General features: G+C 46.1%; 1 protein-coding gene across 1 annotated transcript; it reads right to left on the reverse strand.

Annotated features, from left to right (window-relative positions):
- Positions 1–4984: 4984 nt before the first annotated feature.
- Positions 4985–21775, reverse strand: LOC112851281 (WD repeat-containing protein 87). Its single transcript, XM_086689632.1, has 9 exons — positions 21575–21775; positions 16513–16626; positions 15327–15494; positions 12078–14944; positions 11358–11626; positions 7486–10982; positions 7285–7344; positions 7156–7218; positions 4985–7020 (listed from the first exon to the last, which is right to left on the reverse strand). The coding sequence occupies exons 2-9, from the start codon at positions 16585–16587 to the stop codon at positions 5164–5166; spliced, it is 8856 nt and encodes a 2951-aa protein (XP_086545758.1). The 5' UTR covers positions 16588–16626; positions 21575–21775; the 3' UTR covers positions 4985–5163.
- Positions 21776–21832: the final 57 nt, after the last annotated feature.

Genomic DNA, 21832 nt, shown 5'->3' on the forward strand with positions numbered 1-21832 from the left:
ATGCACTAGCAGGATGAACATCATCTATACAGTATTCTCAAGAATGCATAACTTTGATCTGTTTATGAAGCAACGCCAGATGAATCCAAAACAAGAAATGTTCAACTAAGTGTGGGGATGGGTAGGTAGGGAGACTATATTTTTCAAAAATGGCAATGTTATAGTCAAAATCCTAGATACAGAAAATAGAATGGTGGGGTGCCTGGGTGACTGCATCCGTTAAGCATCCAACACTTGATTTCAGCTGAGGTCTTGATATCAGGGTTGTGAGTTCAAGCCCCACATTGGGCTCCATGCTGGGCATGAAGCCTACTAAAAAAAAAAAAAAAAAGAAGAAGAAAGAAAGAGAAAGAAAGAAAGAAAGAAAGAAAGAAAGAAAGAAAGAAAGAAAGAAAGAAAGAAAGAAAGAAAGAAAAAGAAAGAAAGAAAAAATAAATAAAGCAGAATGGAGGTTGCCAAGTACTGCAGGGAGGGGAAGATAGGGAGCTAGTGTTTAATGAATACAGAGTTTCGGTTGGGGAAGATGAAAAAGTTCTGGAGATGGAGGATGGTGATGGTTGCAAAGACGTGAATGTACTTAATGCCACAGAACTGTACATTTAAAAGGTTAAAATGGTAAATTTTATGTCATGTATATTTTACCACAGTAAAAAAGTGTCGATGTTGGGGCACCTGGGTGGCTTAGTCGGTTAAGCGTCCGACTTCAGCTCAGGTCACGATCTCACTGTCTGTGAGTTCGAGCCCCGCGTCGGGCTCTGTGCTGACAGCTCAGAGCCTGGAGCCTGTTTCGGATTCTGTGTCTCCCTCTCTCTCTGACCCTCCCCCGTTCATGCTCTGTCTCTCCCTGTCTCAAAAATAAATAAAACGTTAAAAAAAATTTTTTTAAAAAGTGTCAATGTTGTGAAATGCAAATAAAGGCTATAGAAATGTTCCAGATTAAAGGATATTAAAGAGACACGACAACTAAATGCAATACATAACTATAGACTGGCTCCAAGAACAGGAGGGAAAGAATGTTACAAAGGATACCAGGTCAAGGGACAACACTGAAATTGGAATTTGGATGGCAGATTAAAGTATTATATCAATTGAATTTATGGAATTGATAACTATACAGTAGTTATGTAAGAGAATATCCTTGGGGCGCCTGGGTGGCTCAGTCAGTTAAGTGTCTAGGTCTTGATTTCAGCTTAGGTCATGATCTCACAGTTCGTGAGATCGAGCCCTGCATTGAGGGTCTGCGCTGACAGTGTGGAGCCTGCTTGTAATTCACTCTGCCCCTCCCCTGCTTGCACTGTCTCTCAAAATAAATATTTTTTACATTTATTTTTATTTTTTTAACGTTTATTTATTATTGAGAGACAGAGAGAGAGCATGAGTATGGGAGGGAGAGACAGAGAGAGGAGGAGACACAGAATCCGAAGCAGGCTCCAGTCTCTGAGCTGTCAGCACAGAGCCCAATGCAGAACTCGAACTCACAAACCATGAGATCATGACCTGAGCTGAAGTCGGACACTCAACTGACTGAGCCACCCAGGCGCCCCATAAATATTTTTTTTTTTAAAAAGAGAATATCCCTGTTCTTGGAAAATACACACTGAAGTGTTTTATGTAGCTTACCAACAAATAGTTCAAATATTATGTAATACACATACATACACACATACCTGTATGTGTGTGTATACAGATTGAGGTGGGGGTGGAGCTTGGGAGGAATGATAAATGAGGTAAAATGTTAACAATACTTGAATGTGAATAAGGCTATATAGGTTTATTGCATTATTTTATTTTTTCAATTTTTTATAAATTTGAAATTATTTCAAAATGAAAAGTATAAAAACAAAAACAAAACCCCAAAGAGTTCATTGCTTTTATTCCATTCTCTTTTTATTTTTTATTAAAAAATTTTTTTTAGTTTATTTTTGAGAGACAGAACACGAGCAGGGGAAGGGCAGAAAGAGAGAGAGGGAGACACAGAATCCAAAGCAGGATCCAGGCTCTGAGCTGTCAGCACACAGCCCTGCGCAGGGCTCAAACTCATAAGCCATGAGATCATGACCTGAGCCGAAGTCAGACGCTTAACCAACTGAGTCACCCAGGTGCCCCACTAAACCCACTCTAGTCAGGCTGTCTATCCCACAACTCCACTAAAATACAGTTGTCAAGGTTACCAATTACATCTAGTTTGCCAACTCCAGTGATCAATTCTTGGTCTTTTACTTGACCTATCACTAGCTTTCACACAGTTTATGATTCCCTTTATGAAACGTGTTCTCTGGAGTTCTGGACACCACTCTTTAATGGTTCTCTCACACTCCTGGCTGCTTCCTGTCAGTCTCTTTGGCAGCTCCCTTTTAAGTCTCCCCCTTCTAAACATTGGAGTGCGCCAGGCCTAGAATCAAGCCATCTCGGAGTTCCTTTGTGATGTCTGGGTCCATTTCCCAATCTCATTCTGGTGTCTTTATTCACTCACCCTAATTTGAGCATGTGGTATTCTTCTAGGAAATGTAAGGTCCTCCTCCCTTTGAGGTCTTACCCAAGTTCAATTCCCTATTACCTGTTTCCTGGTTCAGAGCAGTTGATAGCTGTGCACAGTATGGGAAGTCTCTCATACTAACCTGAGCACACATTCTAGGAGAGGGATGTGGGGCTGGAAACTCTATTTTTAGACACAAAGTCCTGGAGAGGTCCTAAATGTAATTATCCCTTCAGAAATGAGAAATCTAGGGTCCAGTGAAGGGAAGGCCCTTGCTGTCAGCCATTCAGCTGATTACTGGCAGTATTTGAGCTAAGGCCAAGGTGTCTCTGCTGTCTCCTTAAGTGGTGACTTAACGTGTTTGTTTTAGGAACTTCAAGAACCTGATGAAAGCTACAGACTTTTTCCAGTGGTCAGTGGGGTGTAGCTAGTACATTCTTTTTCATCTAATTTCAGGAGCTTCGTGGCCCCTTAGAGCACATCCAGACTTCAGGTTGCAAACCTCTGCTACATCAGAAAAATCCAAAACGTGGAGAAATCTACAGGATAACTGATTCTGTATCTTCAACAAATCAATAGTGTGAAAAACTGGGGAGAGGAGAGTATAAAATTTAAAGATTAAAAGAGTTTTAGGAAGTAACAGTCAAATGCAGTATGTACACCTTGTTTGAATTCTGATTTAAACAAAGTGTCCCCCCCCCCCTCTGGGGGACCACCACCGAAATTTACATAGAGTATAGGATGACTTGAAGGAATTATTTTCTTAGATGTGAAATCATTATGTAAGAGAATTTATTTTTTAGAGATGAGCATCAAAGTATTTAGGGTTTAAATGTCATGATGTCTGGGATTTATTTTATTTTTTTATGTTTATTAAAAAATGTTTAATGTTCATTTATTTTTAAGAGAAAGGGAGAGAGAATGCAAGCTGGGGAACGGCAGAGAGAGAGGAGGACATAGGATCCAAAGCAGGCTCTGCACTGACAGCAAAGAGCCCAATGCGGGGTTCCTACTCACAAACCACGAGATCATGACCTGAGCCGAAGTCGGATGCTTAACTGACTGAGCCACCCAGGTGCCCCTGGGATTTATTTTAAAATACAAAGAAAAAAATAGATGAAGCAGTTTTTGCAAGAGGTTTATGATTAAATCTAGGAGATGGGGATCTGGAGGTTTGTTTTAATACTATTCTACTTTTGAGATTGAAAAATTTTCATAATAAAAAGAATATACCAACAAGAGGATATCTAGAGTGTCACAGCTAGTACCAAGGTTTTGAGGCTCCCTAAAGACCCAACCATAGAATTCCTAACTCTAGGACCACAGCAGCTAGATTGTGTGTGTGTGTGTGTGTGTGTGTTTTGTCACGGTGTCTTATTTTTGACTGGAGGACCCACTGATATCCTACAAAATGAGTTAGATAGGTATTGCTGTTCCCTTTCTGGGAGTTTCAGGGAATTTGTCCATTTCACCTATGTTGTCAAAATTATGGGCATAGAGTTATTCATAGTATATAGTCCTTATTCTTTTAATGCCTGCAGGATCTGTAGTGATGTTCATGGCTCTTTCATCCCTGATAATGGCAGTATGTGCACTATTGTCTTTCTGACATAGACAAACAGAGGTCAGAAAGGAAGGATGAAGGATGAAGCATGCAGAGCCAGCTGGACCATCCTTATTTCTGCTGCCTTGGTCAGTCATCTTTTTGGGGCTTCCTGTCCCCGCCCATAACTCTTATACTCTCCATGTGGACCTATACTGCTTGGCCTCTGAGGTGAATTCGCCTTCTCAGAATGTTCTCTTGCCCTCTACCCCTGGCTTCTCCCACAAAGCTAAACTCAGGTATAGAGAGTAGAATAACAAAGGAGAGCTTGGGATGAGGGGTAGAAAATGGCATAGATGGCTCACCAAAAGCTGATGGAAGGTTCAGCTTACCTGGAGAGAGGCAACTCTGAAGTTCCCATGGTAGGGAAAGGAGATCAGGGAAGGAACACAGTTACTGTCAGGGACAACTTCCTCCACTTTACCACCCCTTCCCTTTAACTTTTGTATCCTTCATCGCTAGAGGGAAGGGATCATGAGATACACTCAGGGTCTCCTCAACACTCATCACACCTGCCATTTGGGACTCCCAGCCATCAGCATGCAGAGCTATGAACAGTGGAGTAGAGTCTGCCTCCACTGCAAACCTCCAAACACGATGCCGGGTCTTCTGATTCTAAAGTCCATTTTCTTTCTACTATATCAGTGCCTTTTATATTAATGCCAGATCTTCATTCATTTCTGTGCCAGATACTTTCCTTCCTGTGGTCTCTAGGGGGGGGGATGGAGGGAAGCAAGGAAGGAAGAGGACAAGGACAGACTCTTTTGGCTGAAGGCCTCCAGAGGGTAAGTGCCCAGTGCCTTTTGGGATCTTTTCCCACTCTCAGGAATATACATCTGGCCTCCCTGGCTACCTTTCTGGAGAAGCAATGTTTGAGGAACAGGGACACAAATTACAGGGCCTGCTGCAAATGAGAGCCTCCTCTTTATTCCATATATCGAAGCTTGTTTCTGGAGCTGGGTAGGGAAAGGGCTTTTGCTTGGCCCAAACTCTATGTGGGCCCTAGGGATAAGGGTCTAGATTATGGTGACAAGGCCTTTCTCCAGGTGGGAGTGAAAAGTCCTGACCTCCCGTCAGTCCCAGATTAGGGGGTGGGAGCAATGATGTGGGGCATTTCCTTGGTGAGGTGAATATCCGCTTCAGGCAGGCTCTTCCAGGCGAGTTCTAAGATCCCATAGTGAGCAATGCCCATGGGAAGTGTGGTACAGACATTATTCTGACCTGGGAGGGACACCACCTCCTGGAACTCCAGGGGACCCTTAGAGTTCTGAGAGCCACCACAAAACAGGTGGTGAAACAACCGCTCCCCAGGAGCTAGGTCCGTGGCCCATAGGGCCTCCTTGTAGCTGATCTCTTGGGACCGGGGCACCCCCTTCAGTAATAGCTCCTGCAGAAGCCTCTGGATTTGGGGTGACTTAAGGTGGTACAGGTCCATGAGCTGGTAGAACTGTTCCATCCAAGTGGCGCTGTCATCTGCATATCGCTGTTGCAACATCCGCAGAACATAGTAGAGTGCCACAAACGTCTCCCATTGAGGCAGCTCTTCCTTCTCCTTGGAGACGGCCTGTGCCTTCTTTTCCAGCTTGGGCAATTTAGGAAACCTGCCTTTATCCTTAAAAGCCCAGAAGTCCTTTTGAAACATCAGTGCAAGGGTTTGTTTTTCCACAGAGGCCCCAGCACCTGGGAACATGGCTTTTGTGGTGGGATGAAAGTGTCTCATCTCCATCTCCCTGAGAGCAGTGGACATCTGCTCTGCCCGTGCGCTCCTGTAAGGCTCTCCTAGAAGGTGCCAGTTTATACCCTTTGGGATTGGAATCCTTTGGGTATCTAATGGAGGCTTTGATGGGGGGACAGCCAGAGGTTTTAACCAGCTTTTCTTTTCCTTTCCTTTTATAGGAGGGATCACTTTCAGGTACTTTGGACCCATGGGCTCCTTAGTGGGTTTTGCACTTCGTGATTCCAGGACCTGCTTGTGACGGTTCACAATGGCTTCGAGTTGGGCCAGATGTATCCAGTCTAGGTTTCCCTTTGAGGTGAGGTCTTTGAGAAGCTGGCACAATCTGTGGAAACTATCCCTAGAAAGCTGTTCTCCTGCCTCCATCCGTTCTAGGACATGGTGGAGCCACTCTACATCTGAGAGTCTTACCTCAGCACCTGTTTTCTTAGCCAAGATTTGGGGCACAGGTAATTGCACCTCAGTCTGTCTCCTCAGAGATGGATGATGCCACAAAATCCACTGCCACTTGGGCCCTAGTGGTTTGCCTTGGAGTTTATGAGTTTCCATGGTCTTCCTCAATATGTGAGATAAACATGAGGTCTTGAAGTCTGGCTCTGGGGATTGCAAAACTCTATCCAAAACTTGGAGAGGTATGGGCTTATGTTTCTTCAACAGTTCTTTTTTATCCAAAAACCTTGACTCTGGAAATGTCCTGGATGTCTCAAGTGTTCTGGCCTTTTCTTCCCAGGATACTTGTTTCATTGACACTGGCACTGGTATCTTCTCTTTCCTGTCCAGAGCTATTGAGATCAGTTTCTTGGAAGGGACTTTCAGAACTTTTAGTTGTATAGCACTGTCTTTGATATCAGGGATTCTTTTTCCAATAGAGGGGATTATTTCTCTTCCTCTTCGGTCTTTTTGTCTTTGTTCTTGAAACTTAGGTAATTTTTCTTTTTTTAAGATCTCTTTTTCCTTGTCTGCCTCTTCTTCCAGTGAGCTTTTCTCTAGTGAGTCTTTCTCACTCAGACTTTCTGACTCTTCCTCACTGATGCTTTCCTCCTCCTCCTCTGATACTTCCTCCTCCTCTGATACTTCCTCCTCCTCCACGGATAGTTCCTTCTCTTCTCCTTCCTCCTCTTCCTCCTCCTCCTCTTTTTCCTCCTCCTCCTCCTCCTCTTTTTCCTCTTCCTCCTCACCCTGTTCCTGCACCTCCTCCTCCTCTTTCTCCTCCTTTCCCTCCTCTTCCACCTCCACCTCCTCCTCCACCACCCCCACTTCCATCACCCCTTCCCTTACTGCCCTCTCCTCCACTACTCCCTCCTTCTCCTCCTTTTCCTCCTCCTCCTCCTCTTCCTGCACCTCTTTCTCCTTCCTCTTTTTCTTTTTCTTCTTCTCTTTCTCCTCCTCTCCCTCCTCTTCCACCTCCACCTCCTCCTCCACCACCCCCTCTTCCATCACCCCTTCCCTTACTGCCCCCTCCTCCACCACTCCCTCTTCCTCCTCCTCTTCCTCCTCCTCTTCCTCCTCCTCTTCCTCCTCCTCTTCCTCCTCCTCCTGTTCCTGCACCTCCTCCTCCTCCTCCTCCTCCTTCTTCTCTTTCTCCTCCTTTCCCTCCTCTTCCAACTCCACCTCCTCCTCCACCACCCCCTCCTCCATCACCCCTTCCCTTACCGCCCCTTCCCCCACAACTCCCTCCTCCTCCTCTTCCTCCTCCCCTTCTTCCTCCTCCTCTTCCTCCTCCTCAGACAAGCTCTCTCCCTCTATTTCATCTAATAGGCTTTCCACTTCCTTGGAAAAGCTCTCCCTACTTTCCCCTTGACTGGGAAGCTCTCCCTTTGTTGTAACCACTGTCTTTAGCTCTTTTCTCTTTCTCGACCTTTGTTCAAGCAATGGTATTACCTCTTCTTCCTCTGTTACTGCTCCCTCCTCTTCTTCCTGTATGATTTCTCTCTGTTGTCTGGCCAATCTGCTTTCTTCCTTGGTTATTTCTTCCTCTTTTTTTATCATTCTTTTCATTTCCTTGGCCAGTTTTCTCTGCTTCTTAGCCAGTTTCTTCTCATCTGTGGTTATTTCCAGTTGTTCCTCTGAAAAATCCCACTCTTTAGCATCAAGTTTACTTTGTTCCTTGCCCAATCTCCTTTCCTTTGCAAAGAATGACCTCTTTCTCTTTGTCAGCTCTATTTCTTCCTGGGTCAGTTTCGTTTCTTCTTTGATAAGGTTTTGAAGTGCCGTTAAGATTTTGCCACTCGCTTTTGATTGTTCCTTGGAAGTGCCCTCCCTTTCTGTAGCCAACTTCCTTATTACTTTGGCCAGCTTCCTCTCTTCCTGGGCATACACTCTCTCTCCTCTGGTATATTCCAGTTTTCCTTTGGCAATGTCCCTTTGCTCTGTGGCCAATATCCTATCTTCATATGCCAGTATCTTCTCCTCTAGTGACAATTTCTTCTTGATTAGTTCTAGCTCATTCTTAGTCAGTTTCCCCTGTTTTAAGGCTTCTTTGGTCTCTCCTGAGAAGAGAGTTTGCTTTCCCTCAGCCAGCCTCACCTTCTCTTGGGCCAGTTTCTTGATTTCCATGTCCAGTGCCTTTTCTTCCTTGGTGCTCTCCCACTCTCCTCTGAGGAGTTTCAGTTCTTGAAATATCGCCCTCTTCTCCACAGCTAACTTCATCTTGTCCAGGGATAGATTGTGCCGCTTCTCAGCCAGACTTTCCTCTAATTGGGCCAGCTTTTTCTCTGCCTTAGCCAGCTTCTCCTTCTTCTGGGAAAGTTTTTCCTTTTCTTCCATCAGCGTCTCCTCTACCTGAACCAGTTTCTTCTTGTACACATCCAGTTTCTCCTTTGCTTCAATTAATTTATTTCTGTTCTGGGTGAGGTTTTCTTTGAACTTCAGGAAGTTATTTTTCTTCTGAGTAAATTTCGCTCTCTCATAAAGCAGATTCTCCTTCTCCTGAGCCAGAGACTTCCCCCTCCAGGCTACGATATCCTTGTTCTTTTTGAGTTTCTCCTTCTTCTGGACCAATTTTTCTTTTTCCTGGGCCAGTTTTAACTTGTTCTCCATCAGTTTTTTCCTTTTCTGGGCAAGCTTTTCCTCTTCTTCAGGCAGTTTCTCCTTGTCTTTGGCCAGTTTCCTCTCTTCCTGGATCAGCAACTCTTCTTCCAGGGCCAGTGCTTTCTCTTCCTTAATCAGTTTCTGCTCTTGCCAGGCCAGTGTCTTCTCTTCCTGGCCCAGTCCTTCCTCCTCCTCAGCTAACTCCTTCTCTTCCTGGCTCAGTTCTTCTTCTTTCCAAGCCAGCTCCTCCTCTTCCAATGCCAGCTCCTCCAATTCCTGGGATAGTTCCTTTTCTTGCAATGCCAGGTCTTGCTCCTTCTGCTCCAGTTTTTCCATTTTCTGGACTAATATTGTTTTTGCCTCAGCCAGCTTCCCTCCTTTCTTTGCTATTTTCTCTTCTTCTCGAGCCAGTGCCTCAGATTTCTTGGCCAGTTTCTTCCTTTTCTGGGCCAGTTTCTCTGCTTCCTGGGTTAGTTTCTCCTCTCTTTGGGCCAGTTTTTCCTCTTTGTGGACAAACATCCTCTCTGCCTGGGCCATTGTCCTGTCTCTTTGAGCCAGTTTCCCATATTCTCTGGCAAGTTTCCTCTCTTCCTGGGCCAGCTTTCTCTCTTCTTGTGCTAACTTCTCTTCTTCTTGTGCCAGCTTCCTTTCTTCTTGGGCTCGTTTTCTTTCAGCCTGGGCCCGTTTCCTCTCGATATAGGCCTGTTTATATTCTTTTTGGGTTTGTCTCAGCTCTTCTTCTTCTCCTCCTCCTTCTTCTCCTTCTCCCCATTCCTGAAACAATTTTTCTCCCTCCAGGGTCAATTCCTCCTCCTTATCCTTGAACTGTGGCTCCTTGGACCTGGCTGATACCTGTTCCCAGATCTCTGCCCACTCATCCCATCTCAGCTTCCTCTTGTCCTCATCCAGCTTTTTCTCATCTGCGAATGGCTTCTTTTTATCCGTTTGTGCTTCCTCCTCTTCCTCAAGATGCTTCCTGTCCGAAGCTTCCTTCCATTCATTCCAGGATATCCTCATCTCACCACGGGCCTGTGTCCACTCATCCCAGGACTTCTTCCACTCCTGCCAAGACAGCTTCCTCTCTTCTGTAACTGGTCTTCCTTCTTGTACAACCACTCCCTCCTCTGGTTTGGCCATTTCCTCCACTCCCTGACTCACATCCCTCTCTCCTTTGGCCACTTTCCTCTGTTTTTTATCCACTTTTATTTCCTGCCAGACTGCTTTCCTCTCTTGTTTAAAGGGCTTCTTAAAGGATTTCTTCTCTTCTTTCTTTGATATTCGTTTTCCCTTGGTTAGGTCACCTGGTTCTAAAAACATAACTTTCTTTTTCTTGCCTTTTTTGGAAATCACCTGGGTTTCCTGCAAGTTTGGCATGTTGCTTGCTTCCTTTTGCACTTGCTCATGTGCCTCTGGTATCTCATCCTCCCTCCTGATCACTACATCTTCTCTAATTGCCCCATCATGAATAAAAATTGGTTTCTCCTCTGGCCAGGCTACATCCCAGTTGAGGTCCTCAAGCAGAACGTCACTTTTTTTCTTCAAAAAGGGGCAGATCTCCTGAAAAAGTTCCCAACTGGGCTGCCGATCTGCCAGTACCTCTTGAGCCATGGTCACTAGCTCCATGTTTAGAGCTTCTGACATTTTGGTTTGGGAACCAGATATTCTCAGGGTCATAAGACGACACAGAGCATCCCGCCATGGTGAGCCATCTCCAGGGGTGGCCCTGTGGCCAGGCACTCCAGAGGCACCTCGCCCTCTGGCCTTCAGCGTCTTCACAACAGGTTCAACCTTTACAGCAGACAGAGATTTCTCAACTGTAACTCCAGATTCTTTTGTCTTCTTCTTGTGCCTCTTTAGGGGCTTCTTAACTGTTTTTTTCTTGCCTCTTCTGTCATGTAATTTCCTCAGCATTTTCAGGGTCAGTGCAGTATGGTCCTTTGGAGTGTCTTCCTCTGGAGGTTGTTGTTCAGCGTCTTTTGAAATCTTTAACACACTTATGGTTGAAGACCTTCCAGAACGGATGGCTGTATCCTTCACCTCATATAGTGCAGCTTCACTCTGGTCACTTTCACCCTCTAAGGGACCTGGTGCTTTGCCAGCCCCTTTTATTTTCTTGAGGGCCCGCCATAATTTTCGGGCTGCAGGGAAGATCATGAGACATAGATAAGGAAGGCATGGCATGGAAGGCCTAAGTCACACCCTTCCCACTAATGGCATGAGCTAAGAGGAATTGCCATAAAAGAAGTAGCAACAGAGGGGGCTGAGGCTTAAAAAAAAAAAAAAAAAGGATTCTCCTTACTTTATTCCAGTCCTCCCCGCTCCCAAATCCTATGAACATAAGCCTTGAAGTCTCCCTGAGTTTGGGTAGATTCTTCCTAGGAAAGTTCTTTTGGTGAAAACATCTGTCTACTTGTCTCTAGTCCTACCTGGTTGATATCTCTTGACCCATGTTAGCCCTAACTGTGTTGCCTCTTGGGGACCCTGAGGCATGAACCAGATCACCCCATACATACTGTGCTTTTTTCTCCCTGCTCGGCCCCGTCTTTGGCCTTTGCTGGGCTTGATGGCAACTTCAGATTCTTTAGGAACTTCAGGTTTCTTGGAAAGGGACAAAAGTTCAGAAATTCTTGCAACCTCTAAAGAAAATGCAGGCTTTTTGTCTCCCTCTGACAAGGTCAGGTTTTCATTCAGTCGCTGCTCCACTTGAGTGTGAAGGATTTGTAGATCTGTTGCCTGCATCCCCAGCAGATGGTCCAGGGATTCCTCCCCAATCATTTCCCGCCTATGAAAGTCAAAGGAGATTCCTCTGACATGGTAAGTCAGAGACAACAGGGAGAATGAGAAGGAAAGAACTACCGTGGAACAGGTTAGGGGCTTGGCAAAGTGGCCAAGAGACAGTGCATGTTGAGGTAAAGAAAGTCCAAGAAGAAAGAAGAAATCTAGAAAGCCAAGGTGGCAATGAATGGAGTTGTTTGTATGGGGACTGTAGGGGTAGGAGAAAAGGATGAAAAGGGGAACTTCGAGAAGCAAGGGACACACAGGAGTAGGAGAAGAAATGGGAGACAGGAGTGAGCAGTGGGGATTGTCAGGAGGGTCTAGGAATGGAAAAAGATTATGAAAGAAAAAAAGGACAGGAAGAGTGAATGCGCAGGTACAAAGAGATAGTGAAGGAAGGGAAGGGGAGAAGAAAACTAGAGGCTAGTCAAGAATTGCAGAAGGCACAAAAAACTTACTGCATCTCCTGGAAGGTCTCTTGGTGCTGGATCAAGTTTAGGAGTGAGGACTTAGTGTGGATTCCAGTGTCATCCATGAGGCTCAGGGCCTTACTCCTCACTCTTTGGTCCTTGTCCATCAATCCTTGGGCCAGAGGCATGGCAAAGAGATGAGTAATCATTCCTAGACGCTTCAGCCCTTCCCAGGCTAGCTCTCGGATCAGTGGATTGGAATTGGTGGTATCATCCAGTAGACGATGGGCTGTTTCAGAGCGCAGGGCTGAAGACACCTTGTAGGAGGCAAAGATTTGCCCTAGTGCACCAATACAGCATTGGTACTTGAGTGGAGAAGCATGGATCATAATGTTGAGGATTGTCTCCACCAGGCTATTAATAGCTATTTCACTCATCTTTTTGCCCAGCCAACTGCAGTTTGCCGAGTCTGTAAGGACACTGTAGGTTACATCCTTGGATAATCTCATTTCTATGAAGTCTTCATCCTCCTTTTCTTGTAAATATACTCCTCCATCACTTACAAATTTTGCCCTACTGTGCCAGAAGAAGAATTGTTGGGACTTGTCCCATTCTATTTCCCGCATAGGTGAATGCAGGGTGCACTGGAGGAATATTGGACTGCCCTCTGGCCAAAGACGGGCACGAATCACTGAGTTGGGGATGTAGCAGTCAGGAGCCAACAGCCATTTCCGCCCTTTACCAAAGTAGCATCGCAGTATTTGGTAGGGGTTGAGTCCCTCCCAGGTAGTCAGCTGTAGTTGGGGAGGAACCACGTAATGGGAGTGATGAGATTTTCTCACCTCCATCGAATCGGTTTCAAAATCCTGTCCGACGGCAGACAGTACTATGGGACTCCCTTGCTCATCTTCTATGACATGCGGCACCGTATGGTCAAAGGCAATGGCCCGCTTATTGACCAGTTCCTCCAGTCCCACTAATTCCTGTTGCCCTTTTTCAAGGTACATATACTTGGGCACAAACATGGTCTCAAAGGAGAAGAAAAAGCTGGGCATGAAAGGCTTAGGGGTCTCTAGCACTTCATCCGGCATGCTCATAAAGGAAAGGCGAGACAGCAGAGTTGGGTGAAGCAGTTTGAGACAGGACACCAGATAAAGACTCTGGTTAAAGGTCACAAGCAAGTCACCCCGGTCATTTGCAAAGCAGAGTGGGCCAAAGTGCAGTGATGAGTCCAGCATAGCTACAAGTCTGCCGTGGAAGTTCCAGACCCGGACAGAGCCATCAATACCACCTGTAACAAAAAGACTCAAGGACAGGCAGACGTCAAAGGATGTGATGGTACACTGGTGCAGAGGCAATGTCTCTATGAACGCCGAGCCTTCCTGTGACTCAGAGGACAGGAAAGCACGGAACTTCCAGAGACGCAGGCAGTTAGTCTCTGTGATGGCACCCACAGAATTGGGTAAGAGTATCAGGTGTTTTAGGTGACAGCTGCTGAGGATGCTGGCGAGGGGCTTCAAACGTACTTTCTTCCCTTCAAATACTGCTTCTGATAGGTGGACGTAGTCATCCATTCCATAGGAGCAGAGCAAAGCGTTTTCTCGGCTACCAAAAAGCCCTTCAGGCAGCGTAGAGAGTGCCAGTACAGCTCCAAAATGCATGAACTTCTCTATTCGGGCACAGCTGTGCTGGGAAAGCACTCTTATCACACCACTCTGGTGTCCAGAGAATATTAGTCCTTGTAGACCCCGACCCAGGTAGAAATGCCCGTAAGCCAGGCATTGTACCCAGTCTTGAGAATCGGGTGAGGTGCACAAGAGATACTTGGCCGGGCATGGGCAACGGGTCGTGTCAAACACCAGCACATCTGCGCTGCCTGTCGCTACAAAGAGCTCCTCTTTCTCTGGGTCATAGGCCCAATCCACAGCCTGGTCCAGGAGTGAGAAGGGCCAGGTGAGGAGCAGAAGATCCCCTGTGACTGGGGACACAAAGCGCAATAAGCCATCGTCAGTAGTGCACAGGATCCGGAAGCAGTTATCACCACAGCGGACCCGACGCACCTGCTGGGGAGCAGAGCCACAGACATTGAAGAGGCTGTAGAAGCAGGGCAGACGGCGCAAGGAGAAAGAAAAGGTAGTCTGGCAGAAGAAAGTAATGCTGTCAATAAACTGGAGTCGACAGAGCTCCTCCTCGAGTTCGAGCCACCGCAGCAGGTTCCCGGAAGTGAGGTTCCACTCCTTGATTAAGCCTTCCTTGCCAGCCGTCAGCAGGGTGTGGGCTTCGGGCCGGCTGCGGATACAGACTACTGATGAGAAATGGGCCTTGAAACTATGGATAGAGTGGCCCCGAATGAGGCTCCATACTTGGATTTCCCCAGTGTTATTCCCAGCATAGAGAAAGCCCTGGTCAAAACAGGTGAAGCAGCAGGTGATAGAGGAGCCACTGGTGGTAGAAGTGAACCTCTCAACCTCAGCTAGCTGGCCGTGGCCCTGGCGCTCGAGGACCCTCACCATAGTTTCACACAGGGCCAGGAGGGAGCCATTGGGGCCATTCAGCATGATATCTTGGACAAGCTCATCACCAGGCATGGGAACCATGTGGGCTATTTGGAGGCCCTTGCCACTCCGCTCAATGATCCAAGTGACAACAGCCCCCAGGCTGCCTGACAGAAGCATTTTCATTTCTGGGTCATAGCAGAGGCAGTTGATGTTAAAGCGGCAGGGCACTATACTCAGGGGTTTGAATGACCGAAAGTGGTCCCCAAAGAGCCTCAGGATCAGGTCGCCACAGTAGGCCACGAGGATGTGAAAGGAACCTGTGTGGACCATGGACTGGATAGGCGGCAACCGTTCAGTCATGGAGAATACTCTCTTCTCGACCATGTCCTCAGTTTTGCTCTTCATCCATACTATAGCCTAGAAGACAGTAAGATGGAAACTGCTTAGAAGAGATAGTAGATGAGGAAAGGGCAGAATAGTCCACTATTTTCCCCCATTCTTGTCCTGAAGAGGACTTGGAAGACTCTAGAGTGTTTTTACCCCCTGGTTATGGGAATTGGGAATACGGTAGAAGCAGGAAGCTTGGGACCCCTTCCCTAACCTTAGCCTACTTTAGGGGAACCAGAAAATCTACTCCGTGAGGAGACTGTAATCGGAGAAAGGATGAGGGGGGAATCTTAGATCTAGGTCACTTTCATCAAGAGGTAGATTTTCCTTTGTTGGTCTGGGGTGAGAGCTTATGTGGGCATGGCCCCTGTAGAATGGGCTAAGAAGGAGAAGAAAAGCTTGGCAGTTTTACCTGTATTTCTTTTGTGCTTGTCACCCAAGAGAGGGAGGCAAAGAAGTTGGCATCGCTGAAGTAATGGCATATAAGCGGCATATTGTGAGGATGGCGAGACTCTCTAAACAGTATCTGGGACCGGTCGCTCAGCACAACTACATCCTTGTTTGAGTCATCTGAAGCTTGCTGGGGAGAGGTATGGCGTAAGTGAAGAGGCCAGGGCACACAGGCACTAAGTATATTCTCACACAAGTCACAATCGAAGCAGTTCCCAAAGTCACGCCTCGTGCCCATTACCCCCCCACATGCACAGCTTTATCCCTTGTAGGACACTCACGCTTCACAAGCGAGCCACACAACACCCAACACAAGAGAGAACCGAACCCCTACAGGGCCTATATGGGCAAATTTCACAGTGTGAGCACAGGGGAAATCATGTTCCCAACATACCTGTTCTCTATGTCATAAAAGACGCATTTAACACATTACCCAGGCAAGGGCACCACCGTATACCTACATTATATGTAACAGAGTGTGACCAAAAAAATCCATGCAGCTTGAAGTTCTTTTTATTTTTTTTATTTTTTAAATGTTTATTTAATTTTAAGAGAGACAGAGCGTGAGCAGGGGAGACGCAGAGAGAGAGGGAGACACAGAATCCGAAGCAGGCTCCAGGCTCTGAGCTGTCAGCACAGAGGCCCACATGGGGCTCGAACTCATGAACCACGAGATCATGACCTGAGCCGAAGTCAGACACTCAATCAAATGAGCCACCCAGGCGCCCCCAGCTTGAAGTTCTTAAAGCTTAAAAGTGCATAAAGACTTTTAGGGCACCCTACCTGGCTTTTAAACTTGACAGAGGAAGATAGCGTGTGTATTATCCCACCGTGATAGGGCATGTGCTATGAAACATGCACCTGGGATGGTTTACACAGAGCCAACCATAGCAAAACTGAGGTTGGCAAATGTTCTGTCCGGTGCCTTCTCCCTTCTCTTTGAGAAAAATCTCTCTCCCCAAAGTGTTCACCTTCCACTATCAAAGTGTACTTGCAAGAGATCCCTAGACTCATTTGGAAATTGATGGCCCATCTCCTACTGTGCCTGCTTCCTGCTTCCATGGAAAAATCTATGCTCCTGTGAAGTGCTCATAACGATTAACACAGATAGAGGCCAATAACAAGTTTATGTCCTACATATACATTACCTTGTTTTTATGTATGATGTCATTTATGAGGTATTTAAAATCCTGCCACGGGGGAATGAGTCTGGAAGAAGCCATCACCTTGATTATTCTGCGTCAGGACCGTTGCTCAAAAACCTGTGGGAATCCAAAAGAGGACAACCTAGCCATTACTACTTTTTGAGGAGCTAGGAAACAAAAATCAATTCATGAACTCATGTTTATTGAACATTCTTTGAATGTCAGGAAATATGCATAAGACCTGCCTTCTCATTTAATCCTGAGGTGAGGTGCTAATAGTAAGGTAGGTATTATCCCACTTTATAGATGAGAAAACTGAGGCTTAGGGAGGATAAATAAAAGAGTGGAGGATTGAATCTCAGCATTGGCTGTCCTAACTCACTAGGTTATTACAGGTGAAGGAAGCAGGGAGAGGGGCCAGAAAAGAATACCATCATAGGCAAATAACATTTCTTTTCTGCTGGTAGTGTGTCAAGAGAGTATTTTGCAAGGACTAGGAGTAACCAAAGCGTGGTCCCTGAACTTCCACTATGGAGATTCCTAGGGAAGGGGCCATCTTAACATGGAGAACCCTAGGTTCTGGTCTAGACCTACTGAAGCAGAACCATGGAGATGGGACCCAAGGGCCTTCACTTCTGACAACTTCCCTAGGTGTTTCTATGGACATTCAAGTCTGACTACTGAAACAGAAAATTGAGAGGATGGAGCCCAGGACTAAGAGTCGACCCCTCCTTGCACTGCTGGAGAAAGGATCCAGCCATTTGACTTTGCAGGTTTTCCCAGGCTTGTAGAATCAAGTATCTCTCTTACCCGTGATGCATCTGCTGTTCATCATCCTTTTCCTCATTCCCTTCCCCGTGGCCTTCATGAGGACAAACCTCTACTTTTCTTTCTTGGATTGGGAATCCTACTTTTTATTTTATTTCATTTCATTTCATTTATATTTTTAAGTTTCTTTATTTTGAGAGAGAGCACACAAACAGGGCAAAGAGAGAGGGAGAGAAAGAATCCCAACCAGGCTCCTCACTGTCAGTGCAGAGCCCGACGTGGGACTTGATCCCACGATCCTGGGATCATGACCTGCGCTGAAATCCAGACTCAGCTTAACTGACTGAGTCCCCCCAGGCGCCCCTATTTTATTTTAATTTTATTTTGTTTTATTTTATTTATTTTAAAGTTCATTTATTTATTTTGAGAGAGTGTGCACAAGCAGGTCAGAGAGAGAGAGAGAGAGAGACCGAGAGAGAGAGAATCCCAAGCAGGCTCCACACTCAGTGCAGAGCCTGACATGGGGCTCAGTCTCACAATTGTAAGATCATGACCTGAGGTGATATCAAGCATCAGACGCTCAACTGACTGAGCCACCCAGACACCCTGGGAATCCTACTTTTAATAAGCCCCCTCTGTCAGGGAGTGTGGCATTACTGGTCTGACGATGGGCTTGTCTTCCTCATTTGTAAAATGAAAATATCAGTCTTGCCTACTTCACAGGATTGTTGCAAAGATCAAATAAGATAATTCCTGTGAATTCCTTTTTAAGTATACTCTGGAGCAACAAACAACGATTGCTGTTTTTAGACTGGTTTAGTTCTCAGACAAGTCTTTCTTTCTTTCCAAACCATACTTTGTACTTTTCAGTTGCTCTGGAAACGTGACAGCTAAATTTATAGTCTCGTCAGCAGAGGGCACTAGAGGCTATCCTTGTACCTGCCAGATGAAAGAAAACTGATGAACTTTCAGTTTTAAGAAGTGGCTCCTGAAGTGTGATCTCCTAGGCCAGCAGCGTAGGTTATCACCTGGGAACTTGTTAGAGATGCAAATTAACAGGCCCCACACCAGATCTAAAGAATTGGTAACTCTGAGGGTAGAGTTTTACAGTCTCTCCTGCTGATCTTTATGCCTACTGAAATCTGAGAACTGCTTACTTGGAGAGTATTTGGAGTTCTAGATCAGTTTGGCGTGGGCCTCCTGAGGCAAGGTCAGCAGAATCCACCCTCTGGCATGGCTAAGCCTAGACCCTGTGTTGCCACAGAGACTTGGTGGCTGGCTTTGGGGGGAAACAGTAGGCAAAACTTGTCATCATCCTCTCATGTGTAGAGTGGGTTAGAGCCCCCTCCCCCAAAAGTTTTCACACCAATCACTTGATTAGTTCTCAAAAGAATTTTGAGAGGGAGATAATATTCATCTCCATTATACATTAGGAGGAACGTGAATTCAAAGGGGAAAAGGGAGCTGTTGAAGACTACACAGGGTAGATCCAATCCACAGTTCAGATCCAATCCATAGTTCAGGATTCTTCTATCATATCAGAGGAGGAAGAGGTTCTGTCAGCTGGTGCTCAGGAAGCTCTCTGACCCACAAACCTAATGGGAACTGGTGACTGTCAGGCACTAGTGTGCCTCTGTCTCTACTGTCCCCAAGGCTGCATGCTGCCCTCCTGCCGTATCTTTCCTTATTCTAGTCCCCTGTAACCGTATATTTGCTGCTCTCTTGGACCACATTTCAGGATCCAGTGTGAGCTGCTTCACATCCTGCACATCAGTGGATGGCCCAGTGGGCCAGTCCCCATAGCTCAGATTTACCCCACTGGCTCCTCGACGCCCCAGAGTTAGGGAGAGAGTAGTCATTTGTAACAAATTTGTAGTCACTGTCATCAGTTTCCATTGTTTATAATATCTGCTCTGGTCCAACTTCTCTTGACTAGCCTGCAAAAAGCAAGCGGTTGGGACCCTTTGGGGGCAACATTCCTTGGGGGTCAGTGAGAAAGAAGGCCTTCAAACCCTAAACCTGTATTTTTTTTTTGCCACTCTCTCCTAACCCACATACCAGCTTCCTCCCGTTACCCTCAGAGGATACCTCTCTCCTAAAGTTCACCCACGTTTGGTTCCCTAGTCCCATTATCTATCCTTCCAAGCAAATCTGGAGTGAGCTCCAGATGCCTTAATCCCAGTAGTCTTGACTTTTTACTATCTTGGTAACCCAAAGATGATCTAATGGGAGAATTCAAGCCCTGCAGTCAATTTAGGGGAGTTTGTACTTGGGGCCAAGGTTTGGTATGCCCTGCTATGGAGACAAACCAGGTCTGTGACTGGCACTGCACCACATACTTTTCTTAGCTGCAGTCCACTCCAAGCTACTTTGTCAGTGGTGGTGGGATGGTTTCGGCAAGCTCTGCCTTTGTAATAAAGAGAATTGGCTCTAGGGGGCACTGCACTCCATGACACCATTGGGCCCCTAGGCTCCTTGCGGGTCATTCATGCTCTGTTATAGGAAGGTGAGGGCATACAGTTCTTGCCCTGTAGAGCTTATAGTTCAGCAGGGAAGGCAGACACCAAAGAGTTGTCATAAAATTGATTACAATGAGAAATTCTGAGTAATGAGTTATATCATTCTTTGAACTTCTCTGCAACTTTTAATCTTCTCAAACTTAAATTATTCTATAGATGCAGTTTTAAGAAGGAAAGGAACACAGTGCTGAGTACATATAACAAGGAGACTTGGCCACCCAAAAGAAGAGTGATGTGCCCTCCACACACTGAGGTGGTCCCTGCATGGTGGCTCTCACATTAGGGAACAGGGGTGCAGAAAGTTGGCACCAGAAGGGCCTAATTTGGCAGGGGGGCTGTAATGCCAGAGGTAATCCTGGGAACTGACTAGGCATTTAAAATATATTGTTTTGTTTTAATTCTTATAATGATTCTATGACTTAGCTAGCATCCTCCCTTTAAACAACTTTTTAAAAAGGACATGGTAGTCTCTCTCTGTCTGCCCCTCCTCTGTTTGTGCTCTGTCTCTCTCTCAAAAATAAACATTGAAAAAACTTTAAAAAAAATGAACATAGTAAAAAAGAACCAAAAGATACTAAGAAGCATATAATGAAAACGCCACCTTTCACACCTGATAACTTGTTCTTGTTTCCCCTTCACAAAGGTAACCCTGGTTGTGTCTTTTTGCAGGTGTTCTAGACATACTCAAGTGTATGTGTAAAAAATATCCTTAGAAATGGTAGTACACTCCATACACTGTCCTGTACCTCTTTCTCACCTAGTATGTCTCAGAGATTAACTCGTATTAATACTCAATAGCTCTGTCTCATTTTTCAGCAGTTGCCAGCTGCATGGTACTTAGCATTTATTTATCCAAACTTCTATTCATGGACGTTGGGCAGTTTCCAGCCTTTTGCTATGACAACCTCTGCCACAAATGAGTGTCTTTGTTAATGCCTCAGAGTTTTAATTTTATTTGTTTTGGTTAAATGAAATTTTAAAATTGAAGCAATGTAAATGTTTTCTCTTTAAACATAACTTATTTTGGATATACAGGGTTAAATATTAATTTCACCTTCCTCTATTTTTTTAATGTAATAATTAAAATGGCAAATATGGTTGCATTGTATTTCTGTTGGGTAGTCCCGCTTTAGATTGTCACCGTCTGGCGGCGGTCTGATATGCCCACCGGACTTAGCTCCTTCAAGGTAGGCACACTGTCTTCTCGGTGTCCTCACAGTCACCCAACCTGGCGTGAAGTAGGTGTTTAATACGTTTCTGTTGAATTAGTGAGCAAATGAGTGACCCTCTGCCGTCCCCCAGGAATATGTGCTTCCCTGCTTCAAGTCTTACTGAGCATCTTCTGGGAAGAAAGAATGAGGTGGGAAAGGTATCAGATAGGTATTCTTGACAGAGGACCTTGCACTTCCAGCCAGTTCCCTCGGTAACCCCTATGGAGTTGGAGTGGTATCATCCAGTTTTTGAAAAAAAGGGTCGGATTCTAGATTATGTCAGCAGGTGGGCTAAATCTGAACAAAATTCCTAGGCGGTAGGTACCCAACAAGCACTAGACACCCTCAGAATGTGTGATCAACGACTGAAAGGTGGCTAACAGCGCCTCCAGGGCAGCCCTGTGGGTGGTGGTCCTGAGGCTTCCGTCGAAGGAAGAGCTCTGGAGCTGCTTGCGCAGGAGAGAGGCCACCACATCCGAGTCCCTACACACTCGGGCATCCCTGCCATCCGCGTGGACAGGGAGGAGGGCGTGTCCTACTCTTCGAGGCTGGGGCTATGCCTATTACCTGTGACGACAGGACCCCCGACAAGGGACGGGTACGGCGTGTGTGGCGACGCCCGGGAGCTCCTATGTGAAGGACTAGACCTAGAAGGAGCGCCTAAGGAGCGACCTTGGGGATGTTGCGGGAGGACTCGCCTGACAGAGCAGTTACCCCCCAACCCCGCGCTCCGCAGAGTGTCCGAAGGGAGAGGAGTGAGCGCGCGTGCGCACTGGCGCGCGCCCGTAGGAAAAAGCCCAGCGCGCGCCTCCGCGCGCGCGTTCG

This window comes from Puma concolor, chromosome E2, assembly GCF_028749965.1.
Source record: "Puma concolor isolate L17-30 chromosome E2, mPumCon1.1.hap2, whole genome shotgun sequence".
Lineage (NCBI taxonomy): Eukaryota > Metazoa > Chordata > Mammalia > Carnivora > Felidae > Puma > Puma concolor.

Bases quoted from the DNA above. Each gene is read 5' to 3' on its own strand.
- LOC112851281 (XM_086689632.1), bottom strand. From the start codon at position 16,587: ATGGCTTCTTCCAGACTCATTCCCCCGTGGCAGGATTTTAAATACCTC. The intron at 15,495-16,512 runs GTAATGTATATG...ACCTCTCCCCAG, and splicing joins ACATCATACATAAAAACAAG to CAAGCTTCAGATGACTCAAA. The intron at 7,021-7,155 runs GTGCAGGAAGAG...GGAAAGGAGGAG, and splicing joins AAAAGAGGAAGGAGAAAGAG to AAAGAGGAGGAGGAGGTGCA.